A 22051-nucleotide genomic window follows, 5' to 3' on the forward strand; every position below is an offset into this window, starting at 1 on the left:
CCTATATGTGTTGCTATGAATAAATTGTCCCACAATTCTGTTACAAACCTTCTTGGTTGTCCTGCCACGCCTGCGTATACGTGACACTGGTACACTGGGTGTTGGCCTGGTGTTTGGTCGGGACTCGGAGCAGCTGTCGGAGAGGGGTACAGACGCCTCCCGACTGGTCTGGAGCTGACTGGACTCCTCAACCTCTCGCTCAAGCCTTGAACACAATTTTGAACATTATTTAAATATCAAACAATAGTTATCACGGTTTACAATTCTAAGAATATTACCTCTTTTAAATCATAGCCAATATTCCTGTATTTTAGCTAACATCACACTAAATAAATCCTTAGATTTTGAAGAGATATTCTCTTCACTGTCAGCTATCCCAACCAGTTGTGACACACACTGTACATCATGCAAATACATTTGCACACAGTGCGAAAACATCACTTATATTCAATCACAACATTCACTAGATGTAGATAGATTGGGGAGGTTGAAAGGATTACTTCCTGATGTAATCGAGGTAGTATACTTAGAATTATACACAACTAAGTATAATATATTATACCCAACCACTATTACATTATAGCTGAAATACACTAGAGCATTTGGTAGGATCTTGCATAAAGTAATGCAGCTGACATTAATGACTATAAGAATACAAAGCAATGTAAAGAAAATGGGGAATACCCTGATAGTTTCAATGTAAATACCGTGATATTTAGCATCTTCATCTTCAGAATGAAGTGACACTTTCCTGTTGTGTGCAATTTGCACAATGTACGGTTTACCTGACAACTGATTTGGTGGGCTGACAGTGAAGAGGAACTCTGTTGAAAATCTAAGGATTTATTAAGAGTGATTGTGATGTAATCGAGGTAGAGTGTTTGAAGGACTTGTATATGTACTTGTCCAACAGTCTAACTAACACATCAGGCAAATCAGGCATGGTATGCCCCTCTGTAGGACTGCATATCAAACATACCTGTGTATGTCCTTCTTCAAATTGGCAATTTCAATTCTCTGCTGGGATGATTCCTGGTTGATCATAAGCACAGTACTCTTTAACTGTCTTCAAAATTAACAAAAAAGGTGATTAAAGCACAGATTTTAATTGAGTACAACAAAGTCAACATGGCAACAAATTATAGATTATATTTCCTTCTCAAATGACATGGAACATCCTGATCTCTTGGTGCAAGACTAACATGATTCATCAAAGAGACTATAACCTGGGATTCTAGATTTCAAGTTGGCATCCAATATCATGCATTCTCATCACATGTTTACCTCAGAAAGAAACATTTCTGAAGTTAGCCTTTTGCTGTCATGGTTAATAGTTCATAAATATTCTAAACATATAAGTATGACATCACATTGCTTCAGCTGCTTTTTAATCAGCTTTGAGAAATCTGTCTCTAACCTCTCTGTAAGACCACCTACCTCTTCTCCTCCAGCAGTCTGTCCCTCTCCACAGTCACTTCCTGTAGCTGTTTCTCCAATTTCTCCAAAACAGCATCCTTATTCTGTACCTGCAAATATTAAAGCCCCTGATGAAGATTAAACACTAGGATGGTGATGGTTAGAGGGCATAAAACAGACAGTCTAGAACCCACAACTTTGAACTGGCTCAGCTGTACATCATATGATATAGGAAGTGACGCCTTGTAACAGTGGCAGCCAAGAGGTAGTGCATGTACCAACTCACAGAAGACTTGAGGATCGTGACCTCTGATGACATGTCTGCTTTGGCTTTATGTTCATACTCCCTCTTCTTCTCCTGGAAGTCAACATCTGTGAAACAAGACAACAACAGTGAGGAGTACACTTGCAACAAGACAGCAGCACTGTGGAGTGCACTGATAACAAGGCAGCAACACTGAGGAGTACACTGACAACAAGACAGCAGCACTGAGAAGTACACTTACAGCAAGGCAGTAACACTGAGGAGTACACTGACAACAAGGCAGAACACTGAGGAGTACACTGACAACAAGGCAGCAACACTGAGGACTACACTGACAACAAAACAGCAGCAACACTGAGGAGTACACTGACAACAAAACAGCAGCAACACTGAGGAGTACACTGACAACAAGGAAGCAACACTGAGGAGTACACTGACAACAAGGAAGCAACACTGAGGAGTACACTGACAACAAAACAACAGCAACACTGAGGAGTACACTGACAACAAGGAAGCAACACTGAGGAGTACACTGACAGCAAGGCAGTAACACTGAGGAGTACACTTACAACAAGACAGCAGCATTGAGGAGCACACTGACAACAAGACAGCAGCACTGAGGAGTACACTGACAAGACTGCAGCAACACTGAGGAGTACACTTACAAGGCAGCAGCACTGAGGAGTACACTGACAAGACTGCAGCACTGAGGAGTACACTGACAACAAGACAGCAACACTGAGGAGTACACTGACAACAAGACAGCAGCACTGAGGAGTACACTGACAACAAGACTGCAGCACTGAGGAGTACACTGACAAGAAGACAGCAGCACTGAGGAGTACACTGACAAGAAGACAGCAGCACCGAGGAGTACACTTACAAGGCAGCAACACTGAGGAGTACACTGACAACAAGGCAGCAGCACTGAGGAGTACACTGACAACAAGACAGCAGCACTGAGGAGTACACTTACAAGACAGCAGCAACACTGAGGAGTACACTTACAACAAGGCAGCAGCACTGAGGAGTACACTTACAACAAGGCAGCAGCACTGAGGAGTACACTGACAACAAGACAGCAGCACTGAGGAGTAGACTGACAACAAGGCAGCAGCATTGAGGAGTACACTTACAACAAGGCAGCAGCACTGAGGAGTACACTGACAACAAGGCAGCAGCACTGAGGAGTACACTTACAACAAGGCAGCAGCACTGAGGAGTACACTTACAAGACAGCAGCAGTGAGGAGTACACTTACAACAAGACAGCAGCATTGAGGAGCACACTTACAAGGCAGCAACACTGAGGAGTACACTTACAACAAGGCAGCAGCACTGAGGAGTACACTTACAACAAGGCAGCAGCATTGAGGAGTACACTGACAACAAGGCAGCAGCATTGAGGAGTACACTTACAAGGCAGCAGCACTGAGGAGTACACTGACAACAAGGCAGCAGCATTGAGGAGTACACTTACAACAAGGCAGCAGCACTGAGGAGTACACTTACAACAAGACAGCAGCAGTGAGGAGTACACTTACAACAAGACAGCAGCATTGAGGAGTACACTTACAACAAGACAGCAGCATTGAGGAGTACACTTACAACAAGGCAGCAGCACTGAGGAGTACACTTACAACAAGGCAGCAGCACTGAGGAGTACACTTACAACAAGACAGCAGCACTGAGGAGTACACTGACAACAAGACAGCAGCACTGAGGAGTACACTTACAACAAGGCAGCAGCACTGAGGAGTACACTTACAAGACAGCAGCAGTGAGGAGTACACTTACAACAAGACAGCAGCATTGAGGAGCACACTTACAAGGCAGCAACACTGAGGAGTACACTTACAACAAGGCAGCAGCACTGAGGAGTACACTTACAACAAGACAGCAGCAGTGAGGAGTACACTTACAACAAGACAGCAGCATTGAGGAGTACACTGACAACAAGGCAGCAGCACTGAGGAGTACACTGACAACAAGGCAGCAGCACTGAGGAGTACACTTACAACAAGACAGCAGCAGTGAGGAGTACACTTACAACAAGACAGCAGCATTGAGGAGTACACTGACAACAAGGCAGCAGCACTGAGGAGTACACTGACAACAAGGCAGCAGCACTGAGGAGTACACTTACAACAAGACAGCAGCATTGAGGAGTACACTTACAAGGCAGCAACACTGAGGAGTACACTTACAACAAGACAGCAGCAGTGAGGAGTACACTTACAACAAGACAGCAGCATTGAGGAGTACACTTACAAGGCAGCAGCACTGAGGAGTACACTTACAACAAGACAGCAGCAGTGAGGAGTACACTTACAACAAGACAGCAGCATTGAGGAGTACACTGACAACAAGGCAGCAGCACTGAGGAGTACACTGACAACAAGGCAGCAGCACTGAGGAGTACACTTACAACAAGACAGCAGCATTGAGGAGCACACTTACAAGGCAGCAACACTGAGGAGTACACTTACAACAAGGCAGCAGCACTGAGGAGTACACTTACAACAAGACAGCAGCAGTGAGGAGTACACTTACAACAAGACAGCAGCATTGAGGAGTACACTGACAACAAGGCAGCAGCACTGAGGAGTACACTGACAACAAGGCAGCAGCACTGAGGAGTACACTTACAACAAGACAGCAGCATTGAGGAGTACACTGACAACAAGGCAGCAGCACTGAGGAGCACACTTACAAGACAGCAGCACTGAGGAGTACACTGACAACAAGACAGCAGCACTGAGGAGTACACTTACAACAAGACAGCAGCATTGAGGAGCACACTTACAAGGCAGCAGCACTGAGGAGTACACTGACAACAAGGCAGCAAAACTGAGGAGTACACTGACAACAAGACAGCAGCAGTGAGGAGTACACTTACAACAAGGCAGCAGCACTGAGGAGTACACTTACAACAAGGCAGCAGCACTGAGGAGTACACTTACAACAAGACAGCAGCAGTGAGGAGTACACTTACAACAAGACAGCAGCATTGAGGAGCACACTTACAAGGCAGCAGCACTGAGGAGTACACTGACAACAAGGCAGCAAAACTGAGGAGTACACTTGCAACAAAACTGTCCCATCCTGAACCTCACATCAACTGCTACATCCCAAGGTGATATGATGAGATAGGGTCTGTTGAGGTGAGCTTTCACATTAACGGGCATTTCAAGAATTCAGAGAATTACCTTCGTAAGCCTGTTCCAGCTTTAAGTTAAGTTCATGGACGAGGGCAGCATCCTGAGCAGCCTGCACTCTCAACATATCCAGCTCCTCCTGCATCGCCATCCTGCGGTCAAACATCAAAGGGAACTTAAATTGTGAAAAGTCATCATGTCCCCTTGTCCACCAACTGACTAGTAATTGTTTGGTTATATTTACATCCTGTAAAGCCCTCATAATTGTTATTAAACACTTAAATATTTTTAAAATCTTGCTTAATGTTTCTGCAATAATTCATCAACCCACATTTCAGTCAGAAGTTTGCGGTTTTCACTCTTGAAATGAGAGAGCTCATTCCAAACTTGGTCACTGTTCTCCTTCTGCAGTTCCCGGGGGTCAGAACGAGGAGGTTTGAGCTTCTTCTTGCCACTACAAACAGATTCCAGGACAGTTAGTACACAAGGGGCAGTTAAAGTGATATGCAACCAACTACATACCTAGTGTAGTCAAACTCACATGTAACTCCAGGATCACAGTTTTCATGTGATCTTTCACCTCTGAACTGAGAGATCTGAATACATGATTTGAGTAAAAATCACGTGAAATTAACATAGGAGATCGCTACTACTTGAATTTAATCCCAATCTAAATCAATGTCATCATTTGGAATAAAGTTCTCTGCATAGTTCTTTTGTAATATTGTCATGTGCCCTTTAACCTTCATATCATTTACTAATTTTGCTAGTTTTCAAACATTAGGGACAATGTAAGATATAATATTTGCTGAAATTACCATCCAAAAACCTACTAAATAAACAGAATGGAAAGACAGAAAAGTAAGTTTTTTTATGGCATGTCAACAATATGATGCGGTAGGAAACCCAAAGGTGAGGTCATACCTATGAGCATTGGTTTGGTGCTCACAGACGAGACAATAATCTGGTAGAACCCAGAATGCCAACCCATGACCAGCTGATCCTGGCTGCTGAACCATGCTACTCATCTCACACAACAGGTGGGGCCTTAGATTCCTGGCACAGCAGGTTGGGGCCTTAGATTCCTGGCACAGCAGGTTGGGGACTTAAATTCCTGGATAACTCAGCTGGCATAGCAGGTTGGGGCCTTAGATTCCTGGCATAGGTAGATGTCTTAGATTCAAAGATAACTCAGCTGGCATAGCAGGTTGGGGCCTTAGATTCCTGGCATAGGTAGATGTCTTAGATTCAAGGATAACTCAGCTGGCATAGCAGGTTGGGGCCTTAGATTCCTGGCATAGGTAGATGTCTTAGATTCAAGGATAACTCAGCTGGCACAGCAGGTTGGGGTCTTAAATTCCTGGCATAGGTATATGTCTTAAATTCAAGGATAACTCAGCTGGCATAGCAGGTTGGGGTCTTAGATTCCTGGCATAGGTAGATGTCTTAGATTCAAGGATAACTCAGCTGGCATAGCAGGTTGGGGTCTTAGATTCCTGGCATAGGTATATGTCTTAGATTCAAGGATACCTCAGCTGGCATAGCAGTTTGGGCACATTTGAAAGGTACCACAATCAAGATATACACATGCACAAAAGTTAAGCGCCACTATATTCATAGTCTCTTAATTTCACGTGTGGGAATCAGAAATACGAAATATGATGATGTATGACTCAATTAGGCTGCCATAGTTTCATGAACCCAAATTTGTCCAAATACCACAAGGAAAGCGTGCTTTACATGTTGCAGCATTTCCCCTACCCTATGAATAGTGAAAGTCAAGTTTTAGACACGTGGTTGCATTTGCTCCTGTGTGAGATTCCCCTTCCAATAGAGGTTGAAAATCAGCCATGGTGAGGAGAAAGTTAACGAATGCTGAAAGATGGCAAGTGATAGGCATGAAAAATGCTGGCATGTCATGCAGGGCCATTGCAAGACAAATGGGTCGTCATCACAGTGTTATCACTCGTTTGATTGTCAAACATGTTCAAACCAATGATGTCAATGACAGGCATAGGTCTGGTAGGCCAAGAAAGACCTCTAACAGAGAGGATAGACGTCTCTTCAGGATAGTCAGATGAAATCCATTTGCCACTTCAACAGGTTTAAGACTGCAGTTGATTACCCATCAGAGACTCTCGACGATGACCGTAAGGCGTCGCCTCAGAGCGACTGGTTATAACGCCAGAAGACCAGTAAAACTTCCTCATCTGACTGAGAGGCACATGCGGAATCGTCTGATATGGTGTCGTGCCCGTAGTCGATGGAACTTGGCCAACTGGAGAAGGATCCATTGGTCTGACGAGTGTCAAATGCTGCTATGAACTGTTGATAGTCGAATATGTGTTTGGAGGCAACATAACACTCGTTTTGCACCAGAAGGAACATCCAGAAGACCTTAGCATGTGGCAGGGGGTCTGTCATGATATGGGGTTGTGTTTCCTTCGGCTGCAAACTTCCGCTGGTGACAATTCGTGGAAACCTGAATGTCCAACAATACCAAGATGCCGTTCTTGTCCAGTGGTATTCCCTCATTTTGACAACCATCCTCTTCAGACGAGACCTGTTTACATGGACGACGAGAAGCATTCAACGACTTGTAATGAGAATGAGGCATAGGGTTGAAGCTGTGGTCAATGTCCGTCGATCATACACACGTTACTGACGTTTCTATCTTGCAATAGACTCTGCACTCCCTAGGGTGTCTATGTGACACCTGATATGGTCTGCTGATATCATGACAGTTACATGACAAAAAAAAAGTTATAACAATGTTTTCTAATCATTCAATTTCTGGTCTTCGGTAAAATTCCTTTCTGCTCATATTCTTTTTGAACACAAGATAAACTTGCTTTGGGACAACTTTTGCATCACGTGAGGTTTACATATACGGCTTATAACAATCGTACATCTCGTTATAATAGTCATCATAAAGTGCCAAAAGTGGCGCTTAACTTTTGTGCATGTGTATATGGAAATGTAAACATGCTGCCTTGGGTATATAGAAATGTACACAGGGTACACTGCAAAGGTCACACCACAGTCAAGATATATCCCCATCAGTACTAATAAACAGTATGTAATGGTCTATTGACCAGTTGCAATATCAACAAGCAGGATAGAATTCAATGCTTCCATGATAGGTTGTTTTCTGTCCTAAACTTAAGATCATCCAATATCCAAAGAGAATATTTGAAAGGTTGAAGAAACCATCACCACAAACCTCAATGAGTCATCCTCTAGTGTCTTCAGCTGCTCCTTCACAAGTCGGTAGCTGTTCTGGAGACTCCTCAGTCTGTCAAGTCGCTGGCCATGTGCCTTGCGCAGCTCCACCAGCTCTCGAGACTGAAACACAAAAACGTAACATCCTTTGAATGAACATTTAGGTCTGAAGTCAAAACCTCTACCTATACTAAATTCTATTGTAAAATATAAGATAGCTATGCGATAAATCACAAAGAACAATGAAGGATGAAGAGTGGTTTATTTTACAATAAAACATTATTCTATCATGACGTCATTTCATGAGATTCGAAGAAATGCTTGCAACTGGTTAGTTTTGAGAGGGAAGTCTCTAGTGAGTTGTTCACCATCGATGTAGCTGGGCAATTTAATGCATTAAACACAATGGCCGAACGATTGTATCCAAAAGTGGGAGAGATATACTGAGGTTAGATTCTATTCAGGGAGTCATCATTATTAAAATAATGGTAGATCTTTTTAAAGCTTGTACATTTTATCATCATCCTTTAAGAGGATGTACATGATGTTGATATCTCATAAAAGAAATAAACGATGAGTGGGAGTGATTGTTTTCTCTTTAATAATTAAGTAATTAAGTAAGATATAAGTCAACTCCAAATGATCATGCATTATAATCAACAATAGCTTTGAACAATCAGTCCTGAACATGTTTCTCTGAACATTATTTACATAATGCACATTGTGTGTCTGTCTCACCTTGAGTTCCAGGAGATGCTCTGAGTCGGCCAGCTTCCGCTTGAGGGTGCAGTATTGATGCTGACCATCTCGTGAGGCTGGAGACACTGACCGGGACCTGAGTCTGGGAGTATGTTGTGGGCTGCTGGTGCTGCGAACATCGCGGGACGGAGTGGAATGGGTCCGCTCATGTTTGTTGAGGCGTGACACATCAAACTCCAAAGATTGATCACGAAATTCCCTTATTATCCTTAAATGACATAAACATTCAACGTTCATGATTTTGTAAATTTGTATGCATGTGCATGATGTCTAAATATGTTGGTAATACTAAGGCTTCCTTCAGTGTCTAAGGATCTAACATCAAGTCATTAAACAATCTCTTACAGCATCTCTTACAGCAAGGGGAGATGGAAGAGGGAGACAGGTGGCAACTTGCATCTCCTACAGCAAGGAGAGATAGGAGAGAGAGACAGGTGGCATGGCAATTTACATCTACTACAGCAAGGGGAGATGGAAGAGGGAGACAGGTGGCAACCTATATCTCCTACAGCAAGGAGAGATAGGAGAGAGAGACAGGTGGCGTGGCAACTTACATCTCCAACAGCAAGGAGAGATGGAAGAGGGAGACAGGTGGTAACCTATATCTCCTACAACATGGACAGATGGAAGAGGGAGACAGGTGGCAACTTACCTCTCCTACAGCATGGAGAGATGGGAGAGGGAGACAGGTGGCAACTTTCATCTCCTACAGCAGGGAGAGATGGAAGAGGGAGACAGTTGGCAACTTACATCTCCTACAGCAAGAAGAGATAGGAGAAAGAGACAGATGGCGTGGCAATTTTCTTCTCCTACAGCAAGGAGAGATGGAAGAGGAAGACAGGTGGCAACTTACATCTCCTACAGCAGGGAGAGATAGGAGAGAGAGACAGGTGGCAACTTGCATCTCCAACAGCAAGGAGAGATGGGAGAGGGAGACAGGTGGCAACTTACACCTCCTACAGCAAGGAGAGATGGGAGAGGGAGACAGGTGGCAACATTCCTCTCCTACAGCAAGGAGAGATGGAAGAGGGAGACAGGTGGGAAATTACATCTCCTACAGCAAGGAGAGATGGAAGAGGGAGACAGGTGGGAAATTTACATCTCCTACAACAGGGAGAGATAGGAGAGAGAGACAGGTGGCATGGCAATTTACATCTACTACAGCAAGGGGAGATTGAAGAGGGAGACAGGTGGCAACTTATATCTCCTACAGCAAGGAGAGATAGGAGAGAGAGACAGGTGGCATGGCAACTTACATCTCCTACAGCAAGGAGAGATGGAAGAGGGAGACAGTTGGCAACTTACATCTCCTACAGCAGGGAGAGATAGGAGAGAGAGACAGGTGGCAACTTGCATCTCCTACAGCAAGGAGAGATAGGAGAGATAGACAGGTGGCAAATTTACATCTCCTACAGCAAGGAGAGATGGAAGTGGGAGACAGGTGGCAAATTACATCTCCTACAGCAAGGAGAGATGGAAGAGGGAGACAGGTGGGAAATTTACATCTCCTACAACAGGGAGAGATAGGAGAGAGAGGCAGATGGCGTGGCAACTTACATCTACTACAGCAAGGAGAGATGGAAGAGGGAGACAGGTGGCAACTTATATCTCCTACAGCAAGGAGAGATGGAAGAGGGAGACAGGTGGCAACTCACATCTCCAACAGCAAGGAGAGATGGAAAAGGGAGACAGGTGGCAATTTACATCTCCAATAGCAAGGAGAGATGGAAGAGGGAGACAGGTGGCAACTTATATCTCCTACAGCAAGGAGAGATGGAAGGGAAGACAGGTGGCAACTCACATCTCCAACAGCAAGGAGAGATGGAATAGGGAGACAGGTGGCAACTTACATCTCCAACAGCAAGGAGAGATGGAAAAGGGAGACAGGTGGCAACTCACATCTCCAACAGCAAAGAGATGGAAGAGGGAGACAGGTGGCAACTTACATCTCCTACAGCAAGGAGAGATGGAAGAGGGAGACAGGTGGCAACTTACATCTCCTACAGCAAGGAGAGATGGAAGAGGGAGACAGGTGGCAACTCACATCTCAAAGAGCAAGGAGAGATGGAAAAGGGAGACAGGTGGCAACTTACATCTCCAACAGAAAGGAGAGATGGAAGAGGGAGACAGGTGGCAACTTATATCTCCTACAGCAAGGAGAGATGGAAGAGGGAGACAGGTGGCAACTCACATCTCCAACAGCAAGGATAGATGGAAAAGGGAGACAGGTGGCAACTTTCATCTCCAACAGCAAGGAGAGATGGAAGAGGGAGACAGGTGGCAACTTACATCTCCTACAGCAAGGAGAGATGGAAGAGGGAGACAGGTGGCAACTTACATCTCCTACAGCAAAGAGAGATGGAAGAGGGAGACTTACCTCTCCTTCTCCTGCAGCTTGAGTCGGAGAGAATCCATCTCCCTATGCATTTCTCCCACTTTGTACTCCCAATCAACTACAGGGGACTCCATAGCCTGGAACATACAGCTAAGAATGCATTACTATATGTATAATGAACATTTGCAGGCAATTCCTATATTAGTTTTGTGTACATATGTGGACTTGCTTCGATCAAATCTTGGTATAAACTAGTTTGGTGACATTAAATGGAATACTTGAATATTGATAAAACAACCATTTTATCATATACATAGTTCAGTATTGAAAATAACATAATTTCATTCAAAACAATTATGTTTGCGTGCCATCAGTAGGAATGGATGTTGAATTCTGACAATGTTCAACAATAGATCCCAGTGGGGAACATGAGCACAGTATGTCACTAGAAACCCGGCCATATTTGTCAGAGAGCTGATTATAATCAGGATATGATGGCTACAATGTGTCAACTGGCTAATTGTGCATCATCACGGTGTGGATAGCTGTTCTCACTCATTGGTTTGCCATATTCATTTAAATATTTATTTGCTTGTATTACAGCAAGAACATCGTTCACTCATACAGAACATGACTACAGCTATATGTTCCTGCAGAACATGGGTGACTATACAGAACATGGGTGACTATAGCTGTATGTTCCTGCAGACCATGGAAGACTATAGCTGTATGTTCCTACAAAACATGGGTGACTATAGCTGTATGTTACCACAGAACATGGGTGAGTATAGCTGTATGTTCCTATAGAACATGGTTGACTATAGCTGTATGTTCCTACAGAACATGGGAGACTATAGCTGTATGTTCCTATAGAACATGGGAGACTATAGCTGTATGTTCCTACAAAACATGGGTGAATATAGCTGTATGTTCCTACATAACATGGGTGACTATAGCTGTATGTTCCTACAGAACATGGGTGACTATAGCTGTATGTTTCAACAGAACATGGGAGACTATAGCTGTATGTTCCTACAGAACATGGGTGACTATAGCAGTATGTTCCTACAGAACATAGTTGACTATAGCTGTATGTTCCTATAGAACATGGGAGACTATAGCTGTATGTTCCTACAAAACATGGGTGACTATAGCTCTATCTCCCTTAAGAACATTGGAGACTATAGCAGTATGTTCCTATAGAACATGGGTGAGTATAGCAGTATGTTCCTATAGAACATGGGTGAGTATAGCAGTATGTTCCTATAGAACATGGGTGAGTATAGCAGTATGTTCCTACAGAACATGGGTGACTATAGCTGTATGTTTGTACAGAACATGGGAGACTATAGCTGTATGTTCCTACAGAACATGGGTGACTATAGCTGTATGTTCCTACAGAACATAGTTGACTATAGCTGTATGTTCCTATAGAACATGGGAGACTATAGCTGTATGTTCCTACAGAACATGGGCGAATATAGCTGTATCTTCCTACAAAACATGGGTGACTATAGCTCTATCTCCCTTAAGAACATTGGAGACTATAGCAGTATGTTCCTATAGAACATGGGTGAGTATATCAGTATGTTCCTATAGAACATGGGGGAGTATAGCAGTATGTTCCTATAGAACATGGGTGAGTATAGCAGTATGTTCCTACAGAACATGGGCGAATATAGCAGTATGTTCCTACAGAACATGGGTGAGTATAGCAGTATGTTCCTACAGAACATGGGCGAATATAGCAGTATGTTCCTACAGAACATGGGTGACTATAGCTGTATGTTCCTACAAAACATGGGTGACTATAGCTGTATGTTCCTATAGAACATGGGTGAGTATAGCAGTATGTTCCTATAGAACATGGGTGAGTATAGCTGTATGTTCCTACAAAACATGGGTGACTATAGCTCTATCTCCCTTAAGAACATTGGAGACTATAGCAGTATGTTCCTATAGAACATGGGTGAGTATAGCAGTATGTTCCTATAGAACATGGGTGAGTATAGCAGTATGTTCCTATAGAACATGGGTGAGTATAGCAGTATGTTCCTACAGAACATGGGTGAGTATAGCTGTATGTTTCTACAGAACATGGGAGACTATAGCTGTATGTTCCTACAGAACATGGGTGACTATAGCTGTATGTTCCTACAGAACATAGTTGACTATAGCTGTATGTTCCTATAGAACATGGGAGACTATAGCTGTATGTTCCTACAGAACATGGGCGAATATAGCAGTATCTTCCTACAAAACATGGGTGACTATAGCTGTATGTTCCTAAAAAAAAACATGGGTGATTATAGCTCTATCTCCCTTAAGAACATTGGAGACTATAGCAGTATGTTCCTATAGAACATGGGTGAGTATAGCAGTATGTTCCTATAGAACATGGGTGACTATAGCTGTATGTTTCTACAGAACATGGGAGACTATAGCTGTATGTTCCTACAGAACATGGGTGACTATAGCTGTATGTTCCTACAGAACATAGTTGACTATAGCTGTATGTTCCTATAGAACATGGGAGACTATAGCTGTATGTTCCTACAGAACATGGGCGAATATAGCTGTATCTTCCTACAAAACATGGGTGACTATAGCTCTATCTCCCTTAAGAACATTGGAGACTATAGCAGTATGTTCCTATAGAACATGGGTGAGTATATCAGTATGTTCCTATAGAACATGGGGGAGTATAGCAGTATGTTCCTATAGAACATGGGTGAGTATAGCAGTATGTTCCTACAGAACATGGGCGAATATAGCAGTATGTTCCTACAGAACATGGGTGAGTATAGCAGTATGTTCCTACAGAACATGGGCGAATATAGCAGTATGTTCCTACAGAACATGGGTGACTATAGCTGTATGTTCCTACAAAACATGGGTGACTATAGCTGTATGTTCCTATAGAACATGGGTGAGTATAGCAGTATGTTCCTATAGAACATGGGTGAGTATAGCAGTATGTTCCTACAGAACATGGGCGAATATAGCAGTATGTTCCTATAGAACATGGGTGAGTATAGCAGTATGTTCCTACAGAACATGGGTCAGTATAGCAGTATGTTCCTACAGAACATGGGCGAATAAAGCTCAGTATATTCCTATAGAACATGGGTGAGTATAGCAGTATGTTCCTACAGAACATGGGCGAATATAGCAGTATGTTCCTACAGAACATGGGTGACTATAGCTGTATGTTCCTACAGAACATGGGCGAATATAGCAGTATGTTCCTACAAAACATGGGTGACTATAGCTGTATGTTCCTATAGAACATAGTTGACTATAGCTGTATGTTCCTATAGAACATGGGAGACTATAGCTGTATGTTCCTAAAGAACATGGGTGAGTATAGCAGTATGTTCCTACAGAACATGGGTGAGTATAGCAGTATGTTTCTACAGAACATGGGAGACTATAGCAGTATCTTCCTACAGAACATGGGTGAGTATAGCAGTATGTTCCTACAGAACATGGGTGACTATAGCTGCATCTTCCTACAAAACATGGGTGACTATAGCTGTATGTTCCTAGAGAACATGGGTGAGTATAGCAGTATGTTCCTATAGAACATGGGTGACTATAGCTCTATCTCCCTTAAGAACATTGGAGACTATAGCAGTATGTTCCTATAGAACATGGGTGAGTATAGCAGTATGTTCCTATAGAACATGGGTGAGTATAGCAGTATGTTCCTATAGAACATGGGTGAGTATAGAAGTATGTTCCTACAGAACATGGGTGACTATAGCTGTATGTTTCTACAGAACATGGGAGACTATAGCTGTATGTTCCTACAGAACATGGGTGACTATAGCTGTATGTTCCTACATAACATGGGTGACTATAGCTCTATCTCCCTTAAGAACATTGGAGACTATAGCAGTATGTTCCTATAGAACATGGGAGACTATAGCTGTATGTTTCTACAGAACATGGGCGAATATAGCTGTATCTTCCTACAAAACATGGGTGACTATAGCTCTATCTCCCTTAAGAACATTGGAGACTATAGCAGTATGTTCCTATAGAACATGGGTGAGTATAGCATTATGTTCCTGTAGAACATGGGTGAGTATAGCAGTATGTTCCTATAGAACATGGGTGAGTATAGCAGTATGTTCCTACAGAACATGGGCGAATATAGCAGTATGTTCCTACAGAACATGGGTGAGTATAGCAGTATGTTCCTACAGAACATGGGCGAATATAGCAGTATGTTCCTACAAAACATGGGTGACTATAGCTGTATGTTCCTATAGAACATGGGTGAGTATAGCTGTATGTTCCTATAGAACATGGGTGAGTATAGCAGTATGTTCCTACAGAACATGGGTGAGTATAGCAGTATGTTCCTACAGAACATGGGCGAATATAGCAGTATGTTCCTATAGAACATGGGTGAGTATAGCAGTATGTTCCTATAGAACATGGGTGAGTATAGCAGTATGTTCCTACAGAACATGGGCGAATATAGCAGTATGTTCCTACAGAACATGGGTGAGTATAGCAGTATGTTCCTACAGAACATGGGCGAATATAGCAGTATGTTCCTACAAAACATGGGTGAGTATAGCTGTATGTTCCTATAGAACATGGGTGAGTATAGCAGTATGTTCCTACAGAACATGGGTGAGTATAGCAGTATGTTCCTACAGAACATGGGCGAATATAGCAGTATGTTCCTATAGAACATGGGTGAGTATAGCAGTATGTTCCTACAGAACATGGGTGAGCATAGCAGTATGTTCCTACAGAACATGGGCGAATAAAGCTCAGTATATTCCTATAGAACATGGGTGAGTATAGCAGTATGTTCCTACAGAACATGGGCGAATATAGCAGTATGTTCCTACAGAACATGGGTGAGTATAGCAGTATGTTTCTACAGAACATGGGCGAATATAGCAGTATGTTCCTACAGAACATGGGTGAGTATAGCAGTATGTTCCTAAAGAACATGGGTGACTATAGCAGTATCTTCCTACAAAACATGGGTGACTAGCTGTATGTTCCTAGAGAACATGGGTGAGTATAGCAGTATGTTCCTATAGAACATGGGTGACTATAGCTGTATCTTCCTACGGAACATGGGTGAGTATAGCTGTATCTTCCTAGAGAACGTGGATGACTATAACTGTATCTTCCTACAGAACATGGGAGACTATAGCTGTATGTTCCTACAAAACATGGGAGACTATAGCTGTATGTTCCTACAGAACATGGGTGACTATAGCTGTATGTTCCTACAGAACATGGGTGACTATAGCTGTATGTTTCTACAGAACATGGGAGACTATAGCTGTATCTTCCTACAAAACATGGGTGACTATAGCTGTATGTTCCTACAGAACATAGTTGACTATAGCTGTATGTTCCTATAGAACATGGGTGACTATAGCTGTATGTTCCTATAGAACATGGGAGACTATAGCTGTATGTTCCTATAGAACATGGGAGACTATAGCTGTATGTTCCTATAGAACATGGGAGACTATAGCTGTATGTTCCTATAGAACATGGGAGACTATAGTTGTATGTTCCTATAGAACATGGGAGACTATAGCTGTATGTTCCTACAGAACATGGGTGACTATAGCTCTATCTCCCTTAAGAACATGGGAGATTATAGCAGTATGTTCCTACAGAACATGGGCGAATATAGCAGTATGTTCCTACAAAACATGGGTGACTATAGCTGTATGTTCCTACAAAACATGGGTGACTATAGCTGTATGTTCCTATAGAACATGGGTGACTATAGCTGTATGTTCCTAGAGAACATGGGTGAGTATAGCAGTATGTTCCTATAGAACATGGGTGACTATAGCTGTATCTTCCTACAGAACATGGGTGAGTATAGCTGTATCTTCCTAGAGAACATGGGTGACTATAACTGTATCTTCCTACAGAATATGGGAGACTATAGCTGTATCTTCCTACAGAACATGGGTGAGTATAGGTGTATGTTTCTACAGAACATGGGAGACTATAGCTGTATGTTCCTACAAAACATGGGTGACTATAGCTGTATGTTTCTACAGAACATAGTTGACTATAGCTCTATGTTCCTATAGAACATGGGAGACTATAGCTCTATGTTCCTATAGAACATGGGAGACTATAGCTGTATGTTCCTACAGAACATGGGTGACTATAGCTGTATGTTCCTACAGAACATGGGTGACTATAGTTGTATGTTCCTATAGAACATGGGCGGCTATAGCTGTATGTTCCTACAGAACATGGGTGAGTATAGCAGTATGGTCCCGTAGAACATGGGTGACTATAGCTGTATGTTTCTACAGAACATGGGTGACTATAGTTGTATGTTCCTACAGAACATGAGTGACTATAGCTGTATGTTCCTATAGAACATGGGTGAGTATAGCTGTATGTTCCTACAGAACATGGGTGAGTATAGCAGTATGGTCCCGTAGAACATGGGCGAATATAGCAGTATGTTCCTACAGAACATGGGTGAGTATAGCAGTATGTTCCTACAGAACATGGGCGAATATAGCTGTATGTTCCTATAGAACATGGGTGAGTATAGCAGTATGTTCCTACAGAACATGGGTGAGTATAGCAGTATGTTCCTGCACATCATGGGTTAGTATAGCTGTATGTTCCTATAGAACATGGGTGAGTATAGTTATATGTTCCTACAGAACATGGGCGAGTATAGCTTTTTGTTCCTATAGAACATGGGTGACTATAGCTGTATGTTCCTATAGAACATGGGAGACTATAGCTGTATGTTCCTATAGAACATGGGAGACTATAGCTGTATGTTCCTACAGAACATGGGTGAGTATAGCTGTATGTTCCTACAGAACATGGGTGAGTATAGCTGTATGTTCCTACAGAACATTGGGGACTACAGTTACATGAGATAACGCAGGTACAGTGAGTCCAAGTAAGACCTTGTGAGTGTCCAGGTAGCTGCCCTCCAGGTCCCCACTGAGGGTCCTCCTAGTGGGGGACGGGTCCTTTAGCTGGCCAATCAGGTCATCCTTCTCCAGGGCATCCTGCAACACCATTCCACTCTCACTAGCAGAGTTGACAGGGCAGGGAAATATTGGTCAACTCTTGATCTCTATTATAGAACCCTAGGTCCCTTATGTAGTTACCGTTCAGATTAATTTCTGACAGTAAATACCAGATGAATGTCTGACACCATTGTTAATGTGATTTCAATGATTTGGTCAGATCATTCCAGTTTACGATGAAATGTGTACTTTTAACATAACAATTTTTTCAAGTCTTCATTATCAAAAGCTCTTCAACTTTACTTCTGAGAAATGCATTGTAAGATAAAACATGTGTTGTTACAGCCCTACAAAGTCAAGATTCTATTCTATGCTGATTCAACTGCTCAAAACAGTTAAATGCATCTTTGAGCAGGCGTCAAGTAGTTGTGGACTGAAAGCCTGACCTGCTGTAGGTTTTAGATGTTTACTACTTTGGTGAAATCAATGAGCACACACATGTTGTTGACAAAAAATCATAATCAGTGGGACCTCCTCTGTAGGTCTAGTGGTAGAGCGTCTGCCCAGAGAGTGGAAGGTCCTAGGTTCGATCCTAAGGTGTGTCATACCAAATGATGGTCAAAGATGGTACTTGTTGCTACCCTGTTTGGCGCTCAGCATTACCATAAGGACTGGTCGGCTCAGAGTTGGCATACTGTGTCTAAGTGGGGTATTCATGTTAATCTGAGGCATGATATATCAGTGGGCTAGCACTCTAAATCAGCATCAGTCCGGACTAGTGTACACACCTACGAACACACATGTACGTTGCTATATAAGTGCAATAATCTTTCATGCGAAGTTAAACCCCATTTCACCTCACCCCATACTCGGTGGGGAAACAGGATTTAAACTCACAATACTAAGATCCACTCACACCTACGGGACTCAACGCTGCACTGCGAACTGCTGCACATAAGACCAGTAGGCTATTTGTGAAGGGGATACATGGGGTATGTACATCAAAGGAAAATATCAACTTCATGTCACAGATTCAACTCACGTACTACCCTAGCCTGCATAAAGCCTAAATCTCTGTTTCAAAAATCTGTAATGCTTAAGCATATTGTTTCACGTTTAATCAATTAACACTGCAAACTGATTTTTGCAAAATGTGTCCAATAAATTGATCAATGTGAAGTGTGACAGATGTTTTGTCTTATGCTCCCCAGTTTACTCCCCTGCAGAAGAAACTTCTGAGGTCATGTCTACTTAAGGGCTGATGGCAGCACTCAGTAGTTTAGTCTCTTAAAACCCTTTCTTCCATAACACTATCATGTGACCATTAATTTTGTAGAAACCAATTTAATGCATTGATTTTGTTGAAAATGACTGTCAAAATACATCTTTTTCCATTAAACTTTCACAAACTAGAAAATAAAGCTAATTCAATCAATAACAGAGATTAGATCAAATAAGACAATTGAAATTAAAAACCAGCCGGTCACATTTTCCATTAAATCATTTGAACCAGAGTGCATGAGGTGCAAAAACTAGCAAAGAGTTACAGAAAAATAAATAGATGCAAATTTTTGTCCAAACTGTTAAGATCTAAGAGTGATGTTACTGAGGGTGACCCAGGACTCCAAGGGGGGCAATGTCAAGCCCCACCCTCGTCAGCTAGTTGTCTCAGTGGCCATTGAGTCCACCACCACTCTCTTTGTAGGAGAGCCCAAGCAGGCCATTGTAGAGCAGGGTATCATCCATGGGGTGTAAATGAGACCTGGTGCTTGTGGATGTAGCCAGACACTCTTAATGTAACATCAAATAAGTTGGCAGTCAGATACCTCCATCACTGTCACCTTTTGATCAATACACATACAAATCGTTAGACATGTTCCCTCCTAGTCCGTGTCGCTTGCTCCTTCCCCAGTCTAATTCACAGTCACATTGACAAGCCCGTTAGGAGATGTGCTGATTACAATTCTTTGTTTACTCAGTTTATGCTTGGTCCCAAGTGGTCGCTAGACAACTCTAACTAGCCAGCAGGGTTCTTTGACTTTTTGAGGAGGCAAAAATTGGACAACAAGTCAGCATGGGACTTATAATTCAATGACTGGAGCTGAGAATCAATACGGACACATATCGGTCTAATTGACACTGACAAAACCGCGGATGAGCTGGTCCTGATGCGTTGTGGATAATTTCCTTGTTCTTGACCTGGCGACCACCAACACCATCATGGTGACGCCTTGTCATATTACTCTGGGACTGACATTGGGAGAAACCGTGACAACAATGTAGACGAAATCGATGCCTCAGATTGTCTCTGTCATTTAGCCTTTTTCAAGCATGGGCAAGGCATCAAAAATGTATACACTAATTTTGTGGTCTGTCTCCACATGACGCCTAAAGCCGTGTCGATATAATGACAAATAGTTAGAGGCGATAGCTTTCAAATTTCACTATGACAGGTGTTTGGGAGGCAGGCCTCTCGGGCCACAATGTGAGTGAGACAAGCGTCCATGTTCGTACCTTCCTAGCGTCACGTGACAAGGCCCATCAAGATATGATGAAGCATGTCCCCTGAGGATAAACTTGTCCACAAAGTCGAGAAAGACGATTTTCTTGTATTCCAGGGTTTTCTCAAGTTTTTCTTAGAGACCTGTGTAAATGAGATAGGCAGGTCCCCAGAGGATGGGAGGTAATCCTCCAGCTTTAACTTTTCATGACAACCCATTTCAAATCTAATAACACTTATCCACAGCCAATGCGAGATTGGCAGAGGTTCTGACCTTGATCAAACAATAATCCTAGGCATATCAGATGGTCTCATTATAGCACCTACAACTATATGTACAAAGGAATAATAGATGACATGCTGTGATGAGCTCCACCACCACTCTGCAGGGCAATCAAACATATCCCAGTGTTTATCATACAAATACTCCTAAAATCACACAAAGCCTCTTTTTATGATGTATTTTTAATGCATCATATGATCAGAGATTTAATACCTGGTAAAAAGTTCTCTAAAGAGTAAAACTGTGTTCTTGTATTTGTTGGGTAACACTGCGTGATGGCAGTCAAGTTGAGTCCACTTACTGTTAGATAATATGACAATAGTCAAGTCTATTCTAATCCCCAATTTGTATTTCTCAGATCATGTTACCTTTTTAAAATCTGAATATGTTTTCTCTCTCACTGCAGTAACATTTCTTTTTCAAAATAAGAGCCAGGGAATATTGCTCTGTTCAAGAAAAGAAAGGGATAAGAAGATTGTGTTTGAAGATCTACTACTGATGCAAGAAATCAAACAAAGTCTGTGAAAATGACATGGTAGACACAAAATGATTTCTCATGATAGTGTCTATGTTAATATCTTCAGGTGTGACATAACCTTGTGATGACAAATACATATCACAAAAAAGAAAAAAAGAAAAGAAAACTAAAGTCTTTTCAAACTACATGATAATGGCTATTGACTACCATGTGTGAAATGCGATCATCCTTAAATCCTCAAACAACAGTCTAAATGTCTTCAAGTAAATTATAACTGTTTTCAACAGGAGAGTTATGCAAGAATTGACAGTTGACAGTCAGAAAATACCAAAAGTAACAAACAGATGAGGTGTGTACAGTGAGTCTTCCCCATGCGTGGCGGTGGTTGGGCGGTGTGGGGGACCTGTGCGCTACTAATCAGGACACCTCCTACCAGGTTCACATGCTCGCGGCTCGCCAGTGTCCTCAGGGACCACCGCACAGGCAAACCAGCTGACAATTTGTCACCACCATCCAACTTCATAATTGACAGTAGTGTTTGGAAGAAATCAAGCATGGTTAACCAGACTTTGGCAATTAGCCCTACACATTCATGAGCAAAAACCTGTCACTCTCACTAGTCACACGGA

General features: G+C 42.5%; 1 protein-coding gene across 4 annotated transcripts in view; it reads right to left on the minus strand.

Annotated features, from left to right (window-relative positions):
• LOC139478387 (centlein-like) overlaps positions 1–22051 on the minus strand; it is a 169694-nt gene that overhangs the window by 42126 nt on the left and 105517 nt on the right. For 3 of the 4 annotated variants that reach the window (XM_071260845.1, XM_071260829.1, XM_071260838.1), the window contains exons 14-23: positions 18096–18200; positions 11197–11291; positions 8799–9027; positions 8062–8183; positions 5170–5292; positions 4890–4990; positions 1703–1788; positions 1438–1526; positions 980–1066; positions 49–205 (exon numbers count right to left, since the gene is read on the minus strand). In XM_071260845.1, the coding sequence (XP_071116946.1) occupies positions 49–205; positions 980–1066; positions 1438–1526; positions 1703–1788; positions 4890–4990; positions 5170–5292; positions 8062–8183; positions 8799–9027; positions 11197–11291; positions 18096–18200 (1194 nt within the window). The remainder of the gene's footprint in view (positions 1–48; positions 206–979; positions 1067–1437; positions 1527–1702; positions 1789–4889; positions 4991–5169; positions 5293–8061; positions 8184–8798; positions 9028–11196; positions 11292–18095; positions 18201–22051) is intronic. The other variant, XM_071260852.1, reaches the window with a different exon arrangement.

Source organism: Haliotis cracherodii, unplaced genomic scaffold, assembly GCF_022045235.1.
Source record: "Haliotis cracherodii isolate W230 unplaced genomic scaffold, xgHalCrac1.p SCAF_1, whole genome shotgun sequence".
Classification (NCBI taxonomy): Eukaryota; Metazoa; Mollusca; class Gastropoda; order Lepetellida; family Haliotidae; genus Haliotis; species Haliotis cracherodii.